Source organism: Bubalus kerabau, chromosome 1 (genome assembly GCF_029407905.1).
Source record: "Bubalus kerabau isolate K-KA32 ecotype Philippines breed swamp buffalo chromosome 1, PCC_UOA_SB_1v2, whole genome shotgun sequence".
In the NCBI taxonomy this organism is placed as follows: domain Eukaryota; kingdom Metazoa; phylum Chordata; class Mammalia; order Artiodactyla; family Bovidae; genus Bubalus; species Bubalus kerabau.
The window spans coordinates 30562180-30584792 of NC_073624.1; the positions used below are offsets into that span (position 1 = coordinate 30562180).

Consider the following 22613-nt stretch of genomic DNA (forward strand, 5'->3'; position numbering starts at 1 on the left):
TACCTCCACTCTTCAACCATCAGTCTTTCCTCCACAGTAAAAAATAAATTATGACATTTTCCTAAGGAAAACCCCTCCAATGACTTCCCTATGCAACCAAATTAAATCCATTCTCTCTTCCATGGTCTCCAAGACCCTCATAAGCTTGTCTATTTCCTCTAATTCACCTCTCTTCCTTCTCCATTCACTCATTTATTTATTCACTCATTTATTTATTCACTCAAGACCCACTCTTGCTGTCTTTCTCTCTTGTATACAGGCCAAGCATTATTAGTTCTTCCCTTCCTACGAGATCTTCTTCTTCTTCATTATCACTCAGACCACAGCTATACTCTCTTGAGAAGCCTTTCCTGAACCTTCAATTAAAGGAGCATCCCTTACCCCAGAGTTACCTTCTATCACATTACCCTAGTTCATATGATTCAGTCCCTGGAAATACTGATTTGTTTCCCTCTTTATTATCTGTCTATTCTCATGAACAAATGAGTGTAACCACTTTGAAAATCTTGCTCACCACTGTATCTTCAGCTGACTGACTGAACTAAAGCTGAAGGCTAAATTGGTATGAACCGTATGATACATTGCAGAAAACAAAATTAAAGGTGCAGCATAGACTGCCTTTAATCTTTGTAAGTCGGCTGACATAAACATATGTATTATCATCTGTAAATGCTACTTTATTTCTTTTGGCATGGAGATATCTGAGAACTAATTTTGACCATATTTTTCTTTAAAGTACAGGATGCTCTGAATAGCTAAATAAGATTTTAAAAGTCTTCTTCATATTTTTCCCACACAAAATATCCAAATTGTTCAGGAACTTCAGAGGGCCAATAAGCAGGGAGAGGAGGTTGGCAGACAGGATTAGAAAGGCAGTGCATGATAAGGCATTCCCAGGTGGCACTGATGTTGAAGAACCCACCTGCCAACGCAGGAGATGTAAGAGACACAGGTTCAATCCCTGGGTCAAGAAGATCCCCTAGAGGAGGGCATGGCAATGCACTCCAGTATCCTTGCCTGGAGAATCCCATGGACAGAGGAGCCTGGCGGGCTGCAGTCCATAGCGTCACACAGAGTCGGACATGACTGAAGTGACTTAGCATGCACGCACACATGCATGATAACAATACATTGAATAAAATATACAAGCACCCAAAGGTTGGATATTCAAGATATACACCAATCAAAATTTCTCTACCCTATGGTTTTTGTAACACGCATTGCCTTCCTTTATAATGAATTACAGCTTGCTGGAGTAGAAACCACTAGGAACTTTCAAACATTTTTTAAATGTAATGGATTCAAAAATCGAAAGAAATACCTTATATATCCCCAAAGGTCACTTGGTCCCCACAATTGGTCAGATATCAAGTACGTATTATGTGAACTTGAAATAAAATAATCAGTCAATGGATGAGTCATATCTTGGTAAACATGATCATACTTATTATCAAATAGCAGACATTCAGATGAATCCATGTATCTTCTAAAACCTTCAAATGACATCTGGTGTGCTTGTTTAACTATAAAAAATAAAAAGAATGCAGAAATATCATAAATAGTATAAAAATTACATTTCACTTTAAATGTAGTAGCAGAGCATGTTTCTAAAGTATTCATTTAGAATTAATACTGATCTATTCTAAGTTTCTTTGGAAACAAATTTTTCTTAGGTTTTTATTTTTAGTTCTTTCAAGACTAAATATTACTTAATCATCTCTTCTTTTAATGTTTAAAAAATATATACAAGACTACTATATTTAAAATAGATAACCAAGGAACTATTGTTAAAAATTTTTTTTAATAATTAAAATACATACAAGAAAAGGACACATGTCGTAGATTCATGAATTTCCACAAGTTAACCATCCATGTAACCAACACCAAGGTCAAAGAACAGAAGATGACAGCACCCCAGAAGACTGCCGCCTGCCAACTTTCTAGTTTTCCTCCAAACCCCAACCCCCAACTGCCAAGTATATTCAATGGTATGGCTTCTAGAAGCAGATTAGTTTTCTTTAGTTTTTGTGTTTTACATAAATGAACTCACACAATATGTATTTTTTATGACTGGTTTGTTTTGCTCAACATTATTTATAAAATTGATTCTTATAGTGGCACACTGATATTTTTTATTCCTATTTTTGTAGAGCTCTCCATTGTGTGAATAGATCACAATTTATCAATTCTATTCTTGACAAGCATTTAGATAATTTCCAGTTTAGGGCTATTTACAAAACTATACTGCTATAAATAACCAGTATATATCTTTTGATGCAAATATGTACATGTTTCTATTGGGTGCATTCCTATGAATCGAATTACTAAGTCATTTGCATATAATTATCTTTAGCAAATGATCTGTGAACTTTTTTGCTCAGTATCATATATACCAAAATTATCTATTTAAGCAGAACACTGGCTCTGGAATGAGACAGCTTGGGTTAAATCCACTTATTTGTTATATATGACGAGTCTGTTAACCTCTCCCTGTCTTAGGAATGATGGCAATCATAACACCCATTCGTGCATACTGGTGCTGTATATTAGATCTATAAAAGTTAGTTACTGTTGCTTTTGTTGCTGATAACTCAGTTTGCCTCATATTAAAAGCTGGTGTGAGTATTCACTTTAGAGAGTGGTCCTTGGCAAAGAATTTTATTTCTAGGAATTTAAATTACAGAAATAGAGACTCAGACAAAGCTTGATGTGCAAGAATGCTCACACTAGCATTATTTATAAAAGCAAAGTAAATGGGGGGAGGGGAGGAAAGAGATTAAATCTCAAAATATGATACAATACTAAGCAGCCATTACAAATAATGTATCAGAAAAAAATACATAGTGACATTAAGTAAATGTTTATGACATCATAAAAACGAAAAAGCCAGCGTTCAAAATGCTATTACAATCTTACTTTTAAAAATGAAAGCTAGAAGAAAATACATAAAATGTTTATAGTGATGCAAACTAAACTCTCTATTTCAAAGCTATGCAAATTAGAAACATGCAAGTGTATGGGGCAAATGCTTCATATATCATAATTGTAATGATTTGCATGAATTTATTCTTTTTCCCAGTGCAATTACCAGTGATTGGCTTATAGCTCTTTGAACTATTAACTAAGTAAATATCTTTGGTAATGGAATAGAAAACAAACTCATGTTATGCCCTTGAAAACTACCAGACTGAGATGACAGTTAATCTGATGGATTTTTATATTTAAAATAAAAGGAGGTTCTCTTCATTTGGTACATGTCACATATCACTGTGGGACAAGCTTGAGAAACTTAGCAGCATTTGGGACTATAAGTTCATAATTCAAATTGGCCCCAATAAGTCTCTAAAGTGATCAATAGCCTTGTAAATGAAATGAGTGGTCTTGCCTGTGTGCAAAACTATCTGAATGGAAGCAGAGGAAGACTCAAAAGATGGAATAGATAAACAGTATAATATTATAGTTAAAATGTAAACACAATTCCAAAATGTCAGTGGCACCATTCCACTATGCCTTTGTACCTTTTAAGTTGGGCTTTCCTGGTGGCTTAAACTGTAAAGAATCCTCCTGCAGTGCAGGAGACTGGGTTCAATTCCTGGTTGGGCAGATCCCCTGGAGAAGAAAATGGCAACCCACTCCAATATTCTTGCCTGGGAAATCCCATGAACAAAGGTGCCTGGCGGGCTACAGTCCATGGGGTCGCAAAAGAGTCAGACACAATTTAGCAACTAAACAACAACCATTTAATTTACCATCTGCAGGTAACAATTCCAAAGTACGTGTTTTAAAAATCTTCACTGGAACAGGGCCATAAAGTGCATGTCTGTGAACTGGTTGGTTCCAGGTGGCAATGATATAAAGAGTTTGAACCAAAACATAAATCAATTCACTACTTTCTTACGGAAAGTCTTTGCAATTGAAAGTAAAGACTCCGTTGTGTATATGTACCTCAGCTTTTTTATCCATTCATCTGCTGATGGACATCTAGGTTGCTTCCATGTCCTGGCTATGGCAAAACCAATACAATATTGTAAAGTTAAAAAATAAAATTAAATTAAATTAAAAAAAAAGAAGGAAAAGAAAAAAAAAGTAAAGACTCAGCATCTGGACTCATCAGATGTGCTTAGAGACGTACTTGTTTTACATTCTGATACAAGCTCTTTATCTTGCTGCAAACTTGCAAGTTTTAATGGAGACCAAACTCCTACTAGCACTATCTTCAGTCTTACCACAACGATGCTTAGAAGCATTCCAAGTCTTTATGTGGTACCGAGTCATGAGCCAAAATCTAGCTTATGACCAATGAGACCAACATGATTTAACCCCTGCCTATCTCTCCAGGTTCGAACCACACTGTCCTCTTCCTGTTCCTTGCCTCTCCACCTCGGGGCCAACACTTGCCTTGCCTAGACGTCAGACCCTTCTCCCATTTTGTCACATGACTAATTCTTTCTCATCATTTTTTGTCTCAGCTCAAATGTTACATTCCCCATGAAGGACTCTCCTAAACACTCACCTGAGCTAGACCTTGTGGGTTGTCTACTCTCTATTTTATTTTATTTTTTTCATAGTACATAGTACTCTCTGAAACTATCTATTTGTATGTTTAATTATTTATTGTCAGTCTCCTTCCAACCCTTATCAGGAATATAAGACCTAGTTTGCCTCGTACTCCACTGTATCCTCAGGCCCTAGAAACATGCTTGGTTGCCACAAATAAATACGTCAGTAAATCAGGAATGTATGAGTCCATGAAGGAATGTTTTGTTTTGTTAGAACCCATATCATCATATGTTAAGCACTGGTAGACATAAACCAGTTTGCAAAGGCAGAACTCGGGCTTTCACATGCGTGCGTGTCTGCTAAGTCCCTTCATCTTGTTTGACTCCTTGCGACCCTATGGACTGTAAACTGCCAGACTCCTCTGTCCATGGGATTCTCCAGGCAAGAATACTGGGGTGGGTTGCCATGCTCTCCTCCAGGGGATCTTCCTGACCCAGGGCTGAACTCACATCTCTTGTATCCTGCATTGGCAGGTGAGTTCTTTACCACTAGTGCCTCCTGAAAAGCCCTGCACTTTCATATATCCCTTATTAAATAAATATTCTGAGCTATTCTATTAATCTCTGTAGGGTTAAACAGCATGCTTTAATAGTGCTTTTTCTGCAACTATATGAATATTGTATTATATTATGTCTTTATTATTTTATTTAAAAATAAGTATAAATGGAAAAAATCGAAGTGCTTTACCCATTAAAGATGAAACAAAGATCAAAAACTATACAAGAGATCACTAGCCAAAATGGTTATTGGACTTAAACCAGATGAGTGCATAGGAAAATGAAAGAAAAGCAAAAATCTTTTAATGTTTATGAAATGTTGTAGACAATTAAGTGTCAACAACAGAGAAACGAGTGATTTTACAATGTTTTATCTCTTCCCTAGAACTGTCTTCATTTAGCTAATTTAATATTCTATATTTTGTCAATAATATATAAAAATGGAAAACTGCCTACACCTGGGTTTTTATCTTATTAATGAATATCAGGACCCTTTCTTCCATTATGGTATTTATAATAATAAGATCCTCATCTTGTTTTCCATGCCTAAGTTCATCTCTGAACACTTGAAAGATACAGGAACAGTTAAAAGGAAGGAACTGGACAATGAAAGAAAGTCGTGGTTACACAACATAGCTTTCTAAAAGGTATGTACACTGTCTGTAAGTTACAAAATTATAACTGTCAATGTATAATATTACCCAGAAGAAAGCTGACCCAATCAAGTTTGAATTTGAAAACTTCTATTAATAAAAAAGTTTGCATATAAATATTTGATAAAACTTTGAAGTACAAGCATACCTTCTTCAATAGGCTCATATTTCTGAATGATCTCAGAAGCAATACTTTTATTGAAGTCAAGTGTATACTGCTCTCGCATCAAAAATTCGACCAGGTTCTTTTCTAAAAGAATTTTCCGGTTTTCAGAATACGTGTTGAAAATCTCAATAATTTCTTCTCTGTATGTAATAATTCGATAAATTGTTCTAAATTCTTCTATGGTGATTCTTCCTTGTTTCAGCCTGTCATTATCCTACTAAAAAAATTTACTGGTGGGCTCACATTTCGAAAGTAAAAAATACACAAAACAAAAATGTTAGAGTAGTTGTGTAACATATATACCAACTCATCCTGAAAACAAGTTACATTGGATTCTTATTTTACATAAATATATAAAACTGCATGAGATGATGCCAAAGTTTGGGAATGACTAGTGGATAACTACCACTTAAAACCTGGTGGCTTTATTTTGTATTACTACTTCTGCTTTGTAAATAGGTTGGATTTCACATATATGCATTAATATACAATATTTGTTTTTCTCTTTCTGACTTACTTTACTCTATATGACAGTCTCTAGGTCCAACCACATCTCTACAAATGACCCAATTACATTCCTTTTTAATGTGTAAAATAGATAACTAATAAGAACATATACCCATTTGAATGCAGAGTTCCAAAGAACAGCAAGGAGAGATAAGAAAGCCTTCCTCAGAGATCAATGCAAAGAAATAGAGGAAAACAATAAAATGCGAAAAGACTAGAGATCTCTTCAAGAAATTAGAGATACCAAGGGAACATTTCATGGAAAGATAGGTACAATAAAGGACAGAAAATGTATGGACCTAACAGAAGCAGACGATATTAAGAGGAGGTGGCAAGAATACACAGAAGAACTGTACAAAAAAGATCTTCATGACCCAGATGATCATGATGGTATGATCACCCACCTAGAGCCAGACATCCTGGAGTGTGAAGTCAAGTGGGCCTTAGGAAGCATCACTAAAAACAGAGCTAGTGGAGGTGATGGAATTCCAGTTGAGCTATTTCAAATCCTGAAAGATGATGCAGTGAAAGTGCTGCACTCAGTATGCCAGCAAATCTGGAAAACTCAGCAGTGGCCACAGGACTGGAAAAGGTCAGTTTTCATTCCAATCCCAAAGAAAGGCAATGCTAAAGAATGCTCAAACTACCACACAATTGCACTCATCTCACACGCTAGTAAAGTAATGCTCAAAACTCTCCAAGCCAGGCTTCAACAGTATGTGAACCATGAACTTCCAAATGTTCAAGCTGAATTTAGAAAAGGCAGAGGAACCAGAGATCAAATTGCCAACATCCACTGGATCTTAAAAAAAGCAAGAGAGTTCCAGAAAAACATCTATTTCTGCTTTATTGACTATGCCAAAGCCTTTGACTGTGTGGATCACAACAAACTGTGGAAAATTCTGAAAGAGATGGGAATACCAGATTACTGACCTGCCTCTTGAGAAATCTGTATGCAAGTCAGGAAGCAACACTTAAAACTGGACATGGAACAACAGACTGGCTTCAAATAAGGAAAGGAGTATGTCAAGGGTGTATATTGTCACCCTATTTATTTAACTTATATGCAGAGTACATCATGAGAAATGCTAGGCTGGAGAAGCACAAGCTGGAATCAAGATTGCCAGGAGAAATAACAATAACCTCAGATATGCAGCGGAGAAGGCAATGGCGACCCACTCCAGTACTCTTGCCTGGAAAATCCCATGGACAGAGGAACCTGGTAGGCTGCAGTCCATGGGGTCGCTGAGTCCGACACGACTGAGCAACTTCACTTTCACTTTTCACTTTCATGCACTGGAGAAGGAAATGCAACCCACTCCAGTGTTCTTGCCTGGAGAATCCCAGGGACGGGGGAGCCTGGTGGGCTGCCATCTATGGGGTCACGCAGAGTCAGACACGACTGAAGCAACTCAGCAGCAGCAGCAGATATGCAGATGACACCACCCTTATGGCAGAAAGTGAAGAACTAAAGAGCCCCTTGATGAAAGTGAAAGAGAAGAGTGAAAAAGTTAGCTTAAAATGCAAAATTCAGAAAACTAAGATCATGGCATCTGGTCCCATCACTTCATGGCAAAGAGAAGGAGAAACGGTGACAGAATATTTTGGGGGGCTCCAGAATCACTGCAGATGGTGACTGCAGCCATGAAATTAAAAGATGCTTGCTCCTTGGAAGAAAAGTTATGACCAACCTAAACAGCATATTAAAAAGCAGAGACATTACTTTGCCAACAAAGGTCTGTCTAGTCAAAGCTATGGTTTTTCCTATAGTCATGTATGGATGTGAGTTGGACTATGAAGAAAGCTGACCACCAAAGAATTGATGCTTTTGAACTGTAGTGTTGGAGAAGACTCTTGAGAGTTTCTTGTACTGCAAGAAGATCCAACCAGTCCATCCTAAAGGAAATCAGTCCTGAATATTCATTGGAAGGACTGATGTTGAAGCTGAAACTCCAATACTTTGGTCACCTGATGCAAAGAGCTGACTCATTGGAAAGGACCCTGATGCTGGGGAAGACTGAAGGTGGGAAGAGAAGGGGACAACAGAGGATGAGATGGTTGGATGGCATCACCAACTCAAGGGACATGAGTTTGAGTAAATTCCTGGAGTTGGTGATGGACAGGGAGGCCTGGCACGCTGCAGTCCATGTGGTCTTGGACACAACTAAGTCGGACACAACTGAGCGACTGTACTGAATGAGAACATATTGTATAGCACAGGGAACTCTATTCAATGCTCTGTGGTGATTCTAAAGGGAAAAGGAAATTTGAAAGAGGGGATATTGTATACTTATCGCTCATTCCCTTTGCTGTACAGTAGAAACTAATACACTATTTTAAAGCAACCATACCTCAATACAAATTTAAAAAAAACAAAAAACAAAAAAAACCTGGTGGCCTGGGCTGCCCAGTTTAAGCAAAGAAGCAAACCCTGTTCCTCAGGAGAACTGCAGCCCTAAGTAGCTCTCTGCCCAGAAAGACTTGCCCAACTTCAGGCTGAGGTATTAATACTCGTGACCTTCAAGACTGAGGACATCCCTGAACCATCTGGATTTGCCTCAAACCTCGTCCTTACTGTGGTGATGACATGCACCATCCCGTGAGGTACTCAGGTGTGCTCAGTCATGCCCGACTTTTTTGCAACCTCACAGACTGTCGCCCACCAGGTTCCTCTATCCATGGGGTTTTTAAGGTAAGAATACTGGAATGGGTTGCCATTTCCTTCTGCAAGGGATCTTCCTGACCCAGGAATCAAACTGGGGTCTCCTGCTCTGCAGGCAGATATTTTACCAGCTGAGCTACCAGGGAAACCTATCATTGAAGATGGGAAATTATAATTTTGGTAGAGAAGGGAAAGGAAAGCACAAAGGGTAAGTAATAAGGAGAAGAAATATGAGGCCTGGGGAACACAGTGTCAGCAGAAGAAAAGGGGGAAGAAGAATAGTGGTAAGCAAGGAAGGTTCAAATCTGAGTACTGAGCCTCTTAACAGCAGCCTCAATATTAATATAGGGTATCAATGTATTAATATCTCCCCTGTAGGATAAAACTGAAGAGCAAAAACCTTTATATGTCAATTGTCACCAGTCCCAGAGCCACGGTAGACCAGGACTTGAACTAACTCCAAGGAAGGAAAGAAAAAACAATACACTATTGCTTGTACTCAAAGTGAGAAATGGAATATTTCCTGCCATATCAATAAACAAAGGATATCATCAGTGATTGCAGCCCTCCAATGTAAGCTGGCAGGGGGCTTCCCTGATAGCTCAGTTGGTAAAAAACCACCTGTAATGCAGGAGACCCTGGTCCAATTCCTGGGTCAGGAAGATCCACTGGAGAAGGGATAGGCTACCCACTCCAGTATTCATGGGCTTCCCTTGTGGCTCAGCTGGTAAAGAATCTGCCTGCAATGTGGGAAACCTGGGTCTGATCCCTGGGTTGAGAAGATCCCCTGGAGAAGGGAAAGGCTACCTACTCCAGTATTCTGGCCTGGAGAAACCCATGGACTTTACAGTCCTTGGGTTCACAGAGAGTCAGACAGGACTGAATGACTTTCACATTCATTTTCTTTCAATGTGAGCTGGTGAGCCCTGAGGGAACTCAGGAAGGAAAGAACCCCTGCCATCAGACTGCAGCCACTTCCCATGTTGAGCCCTGAGAAGGATATGAAAACACAGAATAATGACCCCAGATAGCTGAGGTGCATATCAAAGGAATGATTTCAGTGAGCCAGACACTTACATCTTCCTATACTTAGAAAAGCACTAAACTACTTAAGATATCTGGTTTTCTTTAATTTACAATGATCTTTTGACATTCAGACTACCTACCCTTTGTAAAATTTCTACGTAACCTGGGTCCCCCTTGCCTCCTCAGAACAATTCTCCCAGGATTACTTTAGATGCTACCTCCCAGGGCCAAAATCCTAAAAGTTCCCATCAAACAGAACGTAAGTCTCAACTTTTAGGTTGCATGTATTGATTCAGTTGACAAGAGTATATGTGCAGAAATAAATTGTCAAATACAAGTCTGATCTCTCTAATTCTCTTATATTTCTCAATGTTTCTCCTCTGGTTTCAAGACAAAATCCAAACTATTGGCATCCAAGACCCTCAAAGACATGGTTTCTTCCCCCGCCCCACCACCACTTCTTCCATGCATTTCACACTGTACCGTGCTCTGAATCAGTTACAATACAAATACCAAGCTACCTCTTGCTATTGTAAAGGCTCTTTCTTCTGTCTGGAATATTGTTTTCTTTTTATTTAAGTTGGTTGGGAAGAGCCCCTGGAGCAGGAAATGCCAACCCACTCCAGTATTCTTGCCTGGAAAATTCCATGGACAGATGAGCCTAAGGGACTGCAGTCCATGGGGTCACAAAGAGTCAGACATGACCAAATGACTGAGCATGAGCATGAATTTCTACTAATCTTCAAAAAAATGTCCTTCTCTTGAAGTCTTCCCTATGTCCCTCTGTGTCTCCTCCCCATATCATGTTAGAGAGCCCTACCTAAGATTCCTAGAAGATTCTATACCTGCTTCTCTACTGGGGTTTATTACACCAGAATAAAACCTTTACGCATCCCTTCTAGAATTGTCTCAGATACAAAGTCTGTCATTTGTTTCCCATATCCTTAGTACATATAGGGCTTCCCTGTTGGCTTAGATGGTGAATAATTTCCCTGTAACGTAGGAGACCTGAGTTCAATCCCAAGATCGAGAAGATCCCCTGAAGGAAGAAATGGCAACCCACTCCAGTATTCTTGCCTGGAGAGTTCCATGGACAGAGGAGCTTGGCGGGCTACAGTCCATGGGATCACAAAGAATCGAACATGACTAACACTTGGTATGTATAAGAGTGTCTGACTGAGGCCTTCAGAACTTGATGATTCTGATGAAATATGTTCATTTACTTGGAAAAAGGAACTAAATATCTCCCTAAAACTAGGGAGAGCAGGAAAAGATGTCTTTTATTACAGAAAATATGCAAAATCTCAGGGCCCACTGCAAGGAATACTACTTTTCAAACTGTTACATATTAATCACTTACAGTTTACAACATAAAAAAAAAAAAAGAGTAATGAAATCATCTTTCTCAAGTTTACAAAAAAATAAAAGTTCATTAAGTGGTTATTTTTTTCAAGGCATTACAAAAAGAACTTTCTGAAACAATTTATGTATAATTTCAAAATATATCTTTTGGGGACTTCCATGGCAGTCCAGTGGCCAAGACACCATGCTTCCAATGCAGGAAGCCAGGGTTTGATCCCTAGTAAGAGAACTAAACCCACACATCATGCAGTACAGCCAATAATAACTAAATAAATAAATAAAAATGAAAAGTTTGAATAATTTTTTTAATTTAAGAAATAAAATATACCTTTTACCTTAAGCCTATGACCCCCATGAAGGTAGATACTTTATTATTTTTTTATTCCCAAAGCCTATTACTGGAAGATGGAAATGGGAACCCTCTCCAGTATTCTTGTCTGGGAAATTCCATGGACAGGGGAGCCTGGCAGGCTATGGTCCAAGGGGCCACATGGGGCTACAAAGACTCAGAGATAACTGAGCAACTGAGCACACCCTAAATTAGGAGCCTAGTGATCATATGTTTAAATGAATGATTGAATCCAGGAGGATAAAAGCACATATTAAAATAATTATATTGTTAGTCATTCTGATAATACACTTTAGAAAACAGAATAAAGGTCTTTCACGTTGTTACTATTTCCATTGCTCAGTTTGCTAGTAAAAAGATGAAATGTTACTTAATAAACAACATTATAAGAAAGCTGATCTATCTGATGAGAAAGCTGAGCTATCAAAGCCAGAACTTCTAACATAAAATGTAGCATTTTAAAATTCTCTCTGAAATTACCCTAAAAACAATGTATTCAAAATATAGTCTAGGAAATCTTATGACTTGCAACTTTTTCCTCAAACTCTGACATACTTATGCTCCTTGGAAGAAAAGTTATGACAAATCTAGACAGCTTATTAAAAAGCAGAGACATTACTTTGCCAACAAAGGTCCGTCTAGTCAAGGCTATGGTTTTTCCAGTGGGCATGTATGGATGATGGATATGAGAGTTGGACTATAAAGAAAGCTGAGTGCCGAAGAATTGATGCTTTTGAACTGTGGTGTTGGAAAAGACTTTTGAGAGTCTCTTGAACTGCAAGGAGATTCAACCAGTCCGTCCTAAAGGAAATCAACCCTGAATATTCATTAGAAGGACTGATGCTGAAGCTGGAACTCCAATATTTTGGCCACCTGATGTAAAGAACTGACTCATCTGAAAAGACCCTGATGCTGGGAAAGATTGAAGGCGGGAGGAGAAGGGGATGACAGAGGATGAGATGGTTGGATGGTATCACCAACTCAATGGACATGAATTTGAGTAAACTCCAGGAGTTGGTGATGGACAGGGAGGCCTGGCATGCTGCAGTCCATGGGGTCTTAAAGAGTTGGACACGGCTGAGCGACTGAACTGAACTGACATACCAGTTTAAACTAGCAGGCAACTTGTTCTTTCTCCTTTTCTTATTCCCTGTTTCCTTCTGTCCCTAATGCATGCATGCATGCTATGCATGCTAAGTACTTCAGTTGTGTCCGACACTGCGAGCGCATGCACTGTCGCCTGCCAGGCTCCTCTGTCCATGGGATTCTCCAGGCAAGAACACTGCAGTGGGATGCCATGCCCTCCTCCAGGGTCTCTTAGGTCTCCAGCACTGGTAGGCAGGTTCTTCACCACTAGCGCCACCTGGGAAGCCCTAATGCCGATACAGTAATCAGAGGCACCTAAGACTCAGTCTTCCCTGAAGAAGGCCTTTGTGCATATCTTGGAGTCTAGCCTGAAGAAGGGAGCTTGGGCACACAAGCTGCTGTGCAGAGGACACACTCCTTGTCCAGAGGTCACACCTCTTGTCCAGAGGACACACCCCTTGTCCAGGGGACACATTGGCTCCAGTAGCCAGTGGGGCTTGTATTTCTGGGTTCAGCTGAACCGTGGCAAATACAGAGAAATATAACCTCTTAAAATTGAAAAGGATACTATTTCATATTCAGCCAACAATCAAGACTAATCTAAGACTAGCTACGCGAATTGAAATGACTGGAGATATTTCCTAAAATTAGCTTGTGCTGTGTTGTGCTGTGCTTAGTCTACCAGTTGTGTCAGACTCTTTGTGACCCCGTGGACTGTAGCCCTCCAGGCTAATCTGCCCATGTGGATTCCCCAGGCAAGAATACTGGAGTGGGTTGCCATACCCTCCTCCAGGGGATCTTTCCTGCTACAAATTAAAAATAATGATTAAAAACAATTTTTTTTAATTTAATAAAGGGATTTTTGAAAAAAACTTAGAGAACTATTGCTCAAGTGAAGATTCAGTAATTAATTTTGGAAAAAGAAGTTTAGAATATTTTGCCAGGGTCATGAAGTTATATGTGCTTTACTCAAGTTTTATAATAAAATTTCACCTTGTCAGAAAGTAAATTCATGTCAGAATTTATGTCAACTATTAAACACTTAGGAAATCAATAAATATAATGTAATTTTCTCTATTTTTTTGAACAGTCATGATGTAGCTTCAACTAAAATTTACTTGGTGCCTACTTTATGCCAAGCCTGATACTAGGTACATTCACAAATGATAACATTTAATATTTAGAACCATCCTGCAAAATAAATATATTAGTATCCCCATCCTGCAGATTAAGACATTTGCTCAGAGATTTCTGACTTGTCAATCAAGTACTGCACAACTAGGTTCTAACTGAAGACTCTCTACACCCAATAAGCTTGCTAATGATAACACCTCTGAGACACTGAGCGTCTTTGTGTTTGTGTGGACAACAACAACAACAAAAAGATTCACTGTGATTCATTTTATTTGGTCTCACTAATAGGTGTATCATTGCCAAGTGGAGAGATCAGCAACATAAGTTAAAGCAGAAGAGCTGGATGTTTAAGCTTAATCTTGAGCTGTCTAGAAAATTCAGTTAACCAATATACTTTCCCTAGGCATACTACTTAATCAACATTTTAACCCATATACAGCAATTTCACCTAAGGCAACAAAGTATTTTCTATTAGGAGAATTATTTAAATAGAAGATAATGGTTTACCATAATCATCACTCTTGTTTATACATAATTCATGCTTCTAAAGTATCTGAGGTCATTTTAAAGGGGTTTTTGAAGTATTCTAAGGAATCTCTGCTCCTCTAATTTTTATAATTAACATTGTTTTCATAGCTGCTTTAAAAAGGTTTTGCTACAAAATAGACCTTCGGCCTGGCTATGTCCAAAAAATCATAAATTCCAATTAATGAGCTATTTATTTAATTGTTATACCTGTTGAACATTCTACATACTGCTTTTCAATACAGCTTGCGTTTTACTCAAGAGCATTTCAAAGACCTATCTCTATCTTGCAGCTAATTCAAAGCAACTTGAAAATCACTAAGATTTACAGTATTTCACATTAAATACAGATTTAACATATTACTACCTCTGTATTGTGCTGAATGTGAATTTTATTAAACCAGAAAGCACACAGCTGTTTCTCCCTTTGGGCAATACCACTGGGGGAAAATTCTATGTGTAAAGGCCTTTCACATAAATTTGTGTTCTTCAGGTGTGGTATTAGAAATTAATCAAAATTCTTATCGCTTATAGCAGCACAAGCTACTTGGAGCCATAGAAGCAACTCTGAATTCTTTGTCTTTTACAGCAGTCTCCTGAGAAGTTCAGTTTTTCTTTTCTGAACCTCCTCTTTTGGTTAGTAAACCTGAGGACTAAATCTGACTGAGAGAAATGCTTGCTCCTGTGTTTCTGCTTATTTTCTGAGCAGAGTCACCAATCGCCTTTCTTCAGGACTAGCTCTTCAAGGATATTTACATGATGAAGAGATAGTACTTCATTCCAGAGGAAAAAGCAGGTTTGTTTACTATCTGGGATTAATAACATTAATAACGACACCCTCCGTGGCAAAGATCAGACAGGCTTATTGCCCATAATAAAAGCTCTGGGTTCTTAAGCTTTCTTCTGAGTCCCTCTCAGGTAATATACCCGCTGTGTGTGCACATGTCACCAGGCCCTCCTCACATCACTTTGGGAACAGGGCCGGGAGAAATGGCAGCAAAATGGTGATACCCTGGCAACTGGTATATTTGGGAGTACCAAGCTGTCTTTTTTCTCTGAACTGGAACCTACCTCTGCAAGCATTCCTGGATCTCTACCAGGCTCACTGGTTAGCCCACATGTGAAGTAACAACAGGGGCTTCCCTGGTGGCTCAGACTGTAAACAATCTGCCTGCAATGCAGAATACTTGGGTTTGATCCCTCAGTCAGGAAGATCCGCTGGAGAAGGACATGGCTACCCACTCCAGAATTCTTGCCTGGAGAATCCCACAGACAGAGGAGACTGGAAGATTACAGTCCACGGGGTTGCAAAGAGTTGGACAAGACTGAGTAACTAACACTTTCACTTTCAAAGTAACACAGGTTTCCCAGTATAGGTTAGTTGGTAACAATTTCACCATAGATTGTGTTATCTGGCTTCCCAATTCCAAGAAACAAAATCATACTCAGGATGTCTACCTTCCTAACTATCTGGGTTGGCTTGTCTAGTATTCTTGCCTGATTCACCAAGAAATTTGCCATCTTCCTAATAAAAAAAAAACTCAGCTCTAACATGCAGCTTTTTCTTTTTTTCATGATCTTTCCGTTCGTCCTCTAGTGACAGAATTAAACCAGGTTCCCTTCCTACTAATTCTTCTTTAAACAAAGGAAAGTGAAAGGCACTCAGTCGTGTCTGACTCTTTGCGACCCCATGGACTATACAGTGGGGTCTCCAGGCCAGAATACTGGAGTTGGTAGCCTTTCCCTTCTCCAGAGGAGCTTATGGTATAATTCCTTGAAGATGAGTAAAATATGATTTTTATCAAGATTGCCCATGCCTTCTATAAATCACTAACATCCAATCTAGTTACCATTTCATCATTTATATGATTTGATCTAATCAGATGACAAATCTTAATCTGATGTGAACATCTATGCATTCTCAGCAGATTGTTCTAAGCAGATAACCTGGTATTATTTCAAATTTTATCAACAACTCATTTTTCCTCTTACCTAAATGCTTTCCATTTTGATTATAAATATATCTAACATAATTAATTGCTTTAATTTCTCAGAGACTAATCTTTCATATGTATTTTCTGCAGAAAACATACAAGTAGCTATCCACATTTCCTTATATTGGATGAAGTCCTTCCTAGGGTGGGATATGCAGGGGACAGATATTATCTCACCTTAAAAATATATTTCACATGAATAGTATTGCACTGAATATCTAATTTTTCAAGTAGTTTCAGAGCTTTTTCTAGAGTAATTTTTCCACCTTTGAAGTCATCTCGAACCATCAACAAAAACCATGTAGGAGACACACCAAAAAAAGAAGTTAAGGAAATTCTCACAGAAAGTCATAAGTACTTAAAATGACTAAAGAATATTTTGTCCCTCTTCAACGTTTTTCTTTTTCTTTTCAGAGGATAGTCTATCGCATGCCTAAGTGAGAAAATAATTTTATGATAAATAATATTTAAAACAAAATTAAGTAGGTACTATTTAGTGTTAAAGGTATGAAAGGACTTAATAAAATAAGAATTATAGGAAAAGAACAAAAGTTAACATTTGAGAAATCCAGCTATTACTTGGGAAATACAGTCTATTTTCTGAAGACATGAACATCAAGATCTTTCTATCACTTGATCTCTCTCAGGGTTAGTTTCCTCGTCTGAAAAGTGGTCAAATTAATACTTCAGGAAGGTAGGGGCATTAAATGAGGTCATAATATATCATTCAATATAGTTTCTGTTACTGAGAGTTCAATAAATAGTAACCATGTCTGATATGATTATTACCATTATACTAGCCAAATGTCCAGCTACTCACATGCCTCCAAAAGCAACATTTTAAGGACCATCAGAAAGAGGTTTTTCTTTTCTAATGCCATGATGAGTGTCTAATTAATATGAAGGAGAAAACAAAAATAATCAAGCTTGCTTTATCTACAGAGAAACAACAAAATTTAGGACACTTCAAATTAAAAAAATAAGATTGAGAAGGATTAATATGACAGTCTATAAAATCATGAAAAGTATCAGTAAAAATTGTTCAACAATACACTCAATTTCAGATTGTTAGAACTAATAGGAAGCCCTTCAATTTAATGGCTGTGACTTAATATGGCAAAGCTCATGTTATAAGAAAAAGATACAGGAAGCTGGGAAAATTTAAAAAAAAAAAAAAAAACTCAGGATGCAAAAAGAAAGAAGCAGTTTATACTCAAATGAGAGAAATAAGCTCAGGAGTCTTCAAAGGGGATAAATCAAGAAAAAGGAAAGAGGAACAGAAAGGACTTCTGAGTGGATATTTGTTCTCCATATTTTCATGACCTGAAGTTTCGTTTCTCCTCACTTAGAAGCTTCTCCCCATTATGAGTTGTCGCAGGTTCCAAATATAATTAACTCTGCCCCTTGGCAAGAAAGGGATTCCTTGAAACTCATCCGCTGTTGCCACTGCCCCTTTTCTAGAAAGAAAGCAGAAAACACAGTGGTTTGTTGCCTTTGTTCTTTGCAGTTAGCGCAACACTTAAATCCCCCAGAGACTGTATGGAGGTTTGTGGTCTCTGCACTTCACTGCCCTTAAATTTTTTCTGGCTTCTTGCTTATGTTCTGACCATTTCCAAACCCACAATGTTTATGAGAGAGACAACCCTTGCCATCTGGCATTTTCCCATGAACAGCCATGGTCTCTCATTTTTACTATTTTGTTTAAACCCCTCAAACCTTTCAGGATAACATGCTTCCACTGGGTTGGGGACAGTTATTCTGACGGCCTGATTACAAATTACTGCCATTGTGGTCCCCAAAGCGTCAAAGAGCTTCCAAATACTCCTTAGAAACTCTGGGTTGCTTCTCTTAGATCTATGACCACCTATGCAATAAACACACCACTTTATGAAGAAGGCTGTTCTGGAGGCTAAGTTCTTAAAAATTCTTCAAAATTCGTATAGCTGGTTGGCCGGGCACCACGCTGTCAGGTGACTGTCATGTTTTCCTTTGGGTCCAAACGCCCATTGTGATCTCATCAAAAGTTCCGTACTTCACAGAGCAAGCTCCTTTATGACTTCATCAGGAGACTCAGAGCTGGCCAGACAACCTGGTTTTTGCATGGTCAGACATGGTAATCTTAAGCTTGAATGTTTAACACCTGGATGGGAAAGGTGCCCCATGGAATGTTCTCTCATCCTCTGAACACTTTATTCCAGAAGCTCTGCTTCTGCCGCAACCAAACATGTCACGTAGCACGCTGAGTAGGAAAGAGAAAGAAAAAGTAATTCACAGACTATTGATACAGGCTCCTCCAGGGGAATTTGTAAATGCCTTTGATGATCTCTGTCTGCTTATCCGTGATGAAAAACTCATGCACCATCAAGGGGAGTGTGCGGGCCACCAACACTGCCAAAAATATTCTGTCCCACTCAGCATTGATGGGAATGCTGTCCTCCTGTCTCACCACAATGTCGTGGGCGACTACAGGTTTTTCGACTACCAGAGCAAACTTTCTTTCAAATTTGACCTGCTTCAAAACCAGTTAAAGGACATCCAGAGTCATGGAATCATTCGGAATGAGACGGAGTACCTGAGGACTGTAGTTCTGTGCGCCTTGAAGCTGTATGTGAACGACCACTACCCAAAGGGAAACTGCAACGTGCTGAGAAAAACAGTGAAAAATAAGGAGTTCTTGATCGCCTGCATCGAAGACCACAGCTATGAAACAGCAGACTACTGGAATGGGCTTTGGAAATCAAAATGGATTTTCCAAGTCAATCCATTTCTAACCCAGGTAACAGGGAGAATTTTTGTGCAAGCTCACTATTTCAGGTGTGTCAACCTACATATCGAAATCTCCAAGGACCTGAAAGAAAGCTTGGAGGTAGTGAACCAAGCTCAACTGGCTCTAAGTTTCGCAAGACTTGTGGAAGAGCAAGAGAATAAATTTCAAGCTGCACTGTTAGAAGAACTACAGGAGTTATCGAATGAAGCTCTGAGAAAAATTCTACGAAGAGATCTTCCAGTGACCCGTACTCATATTAACTGGCAGAGGATACTCTCTGACTTGAATCTGGTGATGTACCCTAAATTAGGGTATGTCATTTATTCAAGAAGTGTGCTATGCAACTGGATAATATAAAGGATTGCTCCTGGTAACTCTCTTGATCTGATTCAGTTGTGTTTCTGGGGACAGCGGGTAGGGGAGGCACTGAGGTTATTTTCCTAAAGTTAAGAACCCACAAGATATGTCCATCACTTGGCAGATGTAAATTTTGGGGCGATTTTTGGTTTTACTTTTTGGGGGAAGGGGCACATCACACAGTTTGTAGGAACTTGGTTCCCCAGCCTAGGACTGAACCCGAGCCTTTAGCAATTGAAAGCAGAGTCCTGACCACTGGACCACCAAGGAATTCCAGATGAAAGTTTAAATTAGGGACAAGTCTTTCAATTCATTTTATTCAAGGAATATTTACCAGTAACTCAAGGAAAGGGTGATGGTAATGTGTTTCATGGTAGTCATAATCATAAAGCCAGAAACATTTATTAGAACCTAAAATGACTTTGTAGAATGTGGCACCCAGAAGTATTAATATAGGTAGCCAGAGTTAAGGCTGTGTGAGTGTGTGTAGGAATGACTTTTGACTTTCTTTGTAACTGGAGAAGGCATGCAAACAAAAGTCATTCTGCAAATGATAATTCACCTAACTCAACTCACCAATAAGGGGGTAGATTTCAATCAGTGACATTAGGGTTGGATGGTCCATGAAACCAAAAAATATCAAAAATCTAGCTCATATGAAGGACTACTGGACCCATGACCACTCCCCCTCATACCCCAACCCCTCAAAAGAATCTGGAATTACTCTAATCTCCAGGCTTTTCTTCAAAGAATCAAGTAGAAAAGCTTGATTCCCAAGCTTCTATAGTCTAGCTCTTGTGAAGTCATTTATACAAGAATTAGATGCTGAACCCTGTGCTAGATGATTTACAACAAATTTTTTGTCATTAGGCTGCTACTAGTGGTAACCCCATTTTATATGAGAAGAATCTAAAAATTGAGTCACTTAATTCATCCAGGCACATGGTGAGTGATGAGTGTTACTGACCCCTAGCACTCTTAATCTCTAGGGCAGGGTCCCCAATCTCCAGGATCTAATGTCTGATGATCTGAGGTGCAGCTGATGTAATAATAATAGAAATAAAGTGCATAAGAAATGTAATGTGCTCGAACTATCCTGAAACCACTTCCCACCCCTGGTCTGTGGAAAAACTCTTCCATGAAACTGGTCCCTGGTGCCAAAAAGGTTGGACTCCGCTGCTCTAAAGCACTGCAGCTCTCGGGGGAAGCCCGTTTCATTAAAAGTTGTGAACTCTACTCTGCAATGACTCAGGTAAGCATTCCACCCAAAGGATACCACTCCCAGGGGAACTAGAACTGATGGGTCACTGTTTTCTAGCCAACCAGTCCCCTATCACTTGTCCCAGCAATGTTACTGACCACTTTGTCTGTTCTTTAAGAATTCCAAATCTAAACCTCTCTACTAAGATTGCAGTTGAGCAGTAGCTGGGTCCCAGCCCCACATCCAACTTATGTGATAAGCAAAGTGCTTTACAGTTTGGACCCATGCAACTGAAAAAAAAGGTTAAATTCTACTTAATGAACATTGGAGCCAATGTTTAAGATTCCTCTACAAAAATGTCTAAATGTCATACCTCTCTTAATTGGTGGTAGAGCTTAGAGAATCTCAGGAGGGTGACCCAGGGTATACCTTTAAAACAACTTCCCTGTACCCATCCTCAGATTCTGACTTATTAGGTCAGCAAATCTATGTCTTGAGCAATTATAGTGATGATTCCGATACAAGGGGCTATAGGATCACATTTTAAGATATATTGTTCTACTCTTAAAGTAACACATCTCTGCTTTCCATTTACTTCATTGAAATCATTTCCTATACAGCTACTGTCCATTGAAGGCTGCTTCTACTCCTTCACTGGATTCACCACACACAGGCCAAAGACATATTTCTACCTTCATTTGCCATGTTAAAAATTTAAGGAAAAAAACTAAAGAAAAGCAACAAAGAAAAGTGCTCTCATTGCACTAAAATATACCCATCTGACAAATTCTTTCACAAAACTCTGAATTGATATTATGGTTATATATGGAAGCGTTGATATTCCAGATTGGTCCAGCATAAGAGTTAAATGTTTCATGGGACAATCACAGAAGCATTTAATGCCTACTCTAACACTGGGGTTTTTATTTTTATTTTATGTATACAAATATCCCCTCCCTCTTGAGCCTCTCCCCATCCCCCATCCCCCATCCCCCACCCAGGTCATCACAGAGCACCAAGCTAAGCTCCCTGTGCTATATTGCAGCTTCCCACTAGCTACCTATTAACACAGGGTATTTAAAATAATATTTATTGCTATTTCTGAATATAAAAGTCACATGTACAAATCATAAAAATGCTTAAAGTGTAAAGCATATTGGCCTATTTCCTTGCATCCAATTTTATGGAATTGCTTTAAATATTAAGGATATACAGCATATAAAAATTTGTATCCTGTTCTTTTTATATAATTTCCTGTATCATATTGTCCCATGTCATTAAAACTCCTTGAGCAAATACTTTTAATTATTTACATGATACTCATATTTTCATGTGCAATAACAAGACAACCACTTCTCTATTGATACATAATTTAAATTTTTAGCATTTTATTTCTGTTATTAATTAGGCTACAGTATCTCTGTGTATAAAGCTTTGCCCACATTCTACATTATTTCCCTTAAGATAAATTCCCTAAAATCACATATTGAAAAGATATGAACATATTAATGTTCTTAGTACATACTGCCAAATTGCTTTCCAGACAGATTTAACAATTTATACTCCCATCGGTAGCATAACAGTGCCTCGCTAAAATCTTGGCAATACTGAATATCAAATTTTTCTTTGAAAGGCAACATACTTTAAAGTAAAACAAGTATAAAAGGTATTTCACTAACTTTGCTCAGTTTCATTCAGTTCAGTCACTCAGTCATGTCCAACTCTTTTTCAGACCCAATGGACTGCAGCACGCTGGGCCTCCCTGTC

At 38.6% G+C, this 22613-nt stretch overlaps 2 protein-coding genes across 2 annotated transcripts in view; one reads left to right on the forward strand and one right to left on the reverse strand.

Annotated features, from left to right (window-relative positions):
• PLCZ1 (phospholipase C zeta 1) overlaps nucleotides 1–18308 on the reverse strand; it is a 50011-nt gene extending 31703 nt beyond the window's left edge. Inside the window, exons 1-4 of the mRNA XM_055565798.1 lie at nucleotides 18238–18308; nucleotides 16699–16858; nucleotides 5859–6090; nucleotides 1322–1523 (exon numbers count right to left, since the gene is read on the reverse strand). Coding sequence (XP_055421773.1) covers nucleotides 1322–1523; nucleotides 5859–6090; nucleotides 16699–16858; nucleotides 18238–18308 — 665 coding nt within the window. The remainder of the gene's footprint in view (nucleotides 1–1321; nucleotides 1524–5858; nucleotides 6091–16698; nucleotides 16859–18237) is intronic.
• A 437-nt stretch (nucleotides 18309–18745) lies between these two features.
• Nucleotides 18746–19645, forward strand: CAPZA3 (capping actin protein of muscle Z-line subunit alpha 3). Its single transcript, XM_055566155.1, has one exon. The coding sequence runs from the start codon at nucleotides 18746–18748 to the stop codon at nucleotides 19643–19645; it is 900 nt and encodes a 299-aa protein (XP_055422130.1).
• Nucleotides 19646–22613: the final 2968 nt, after the last annotated feature.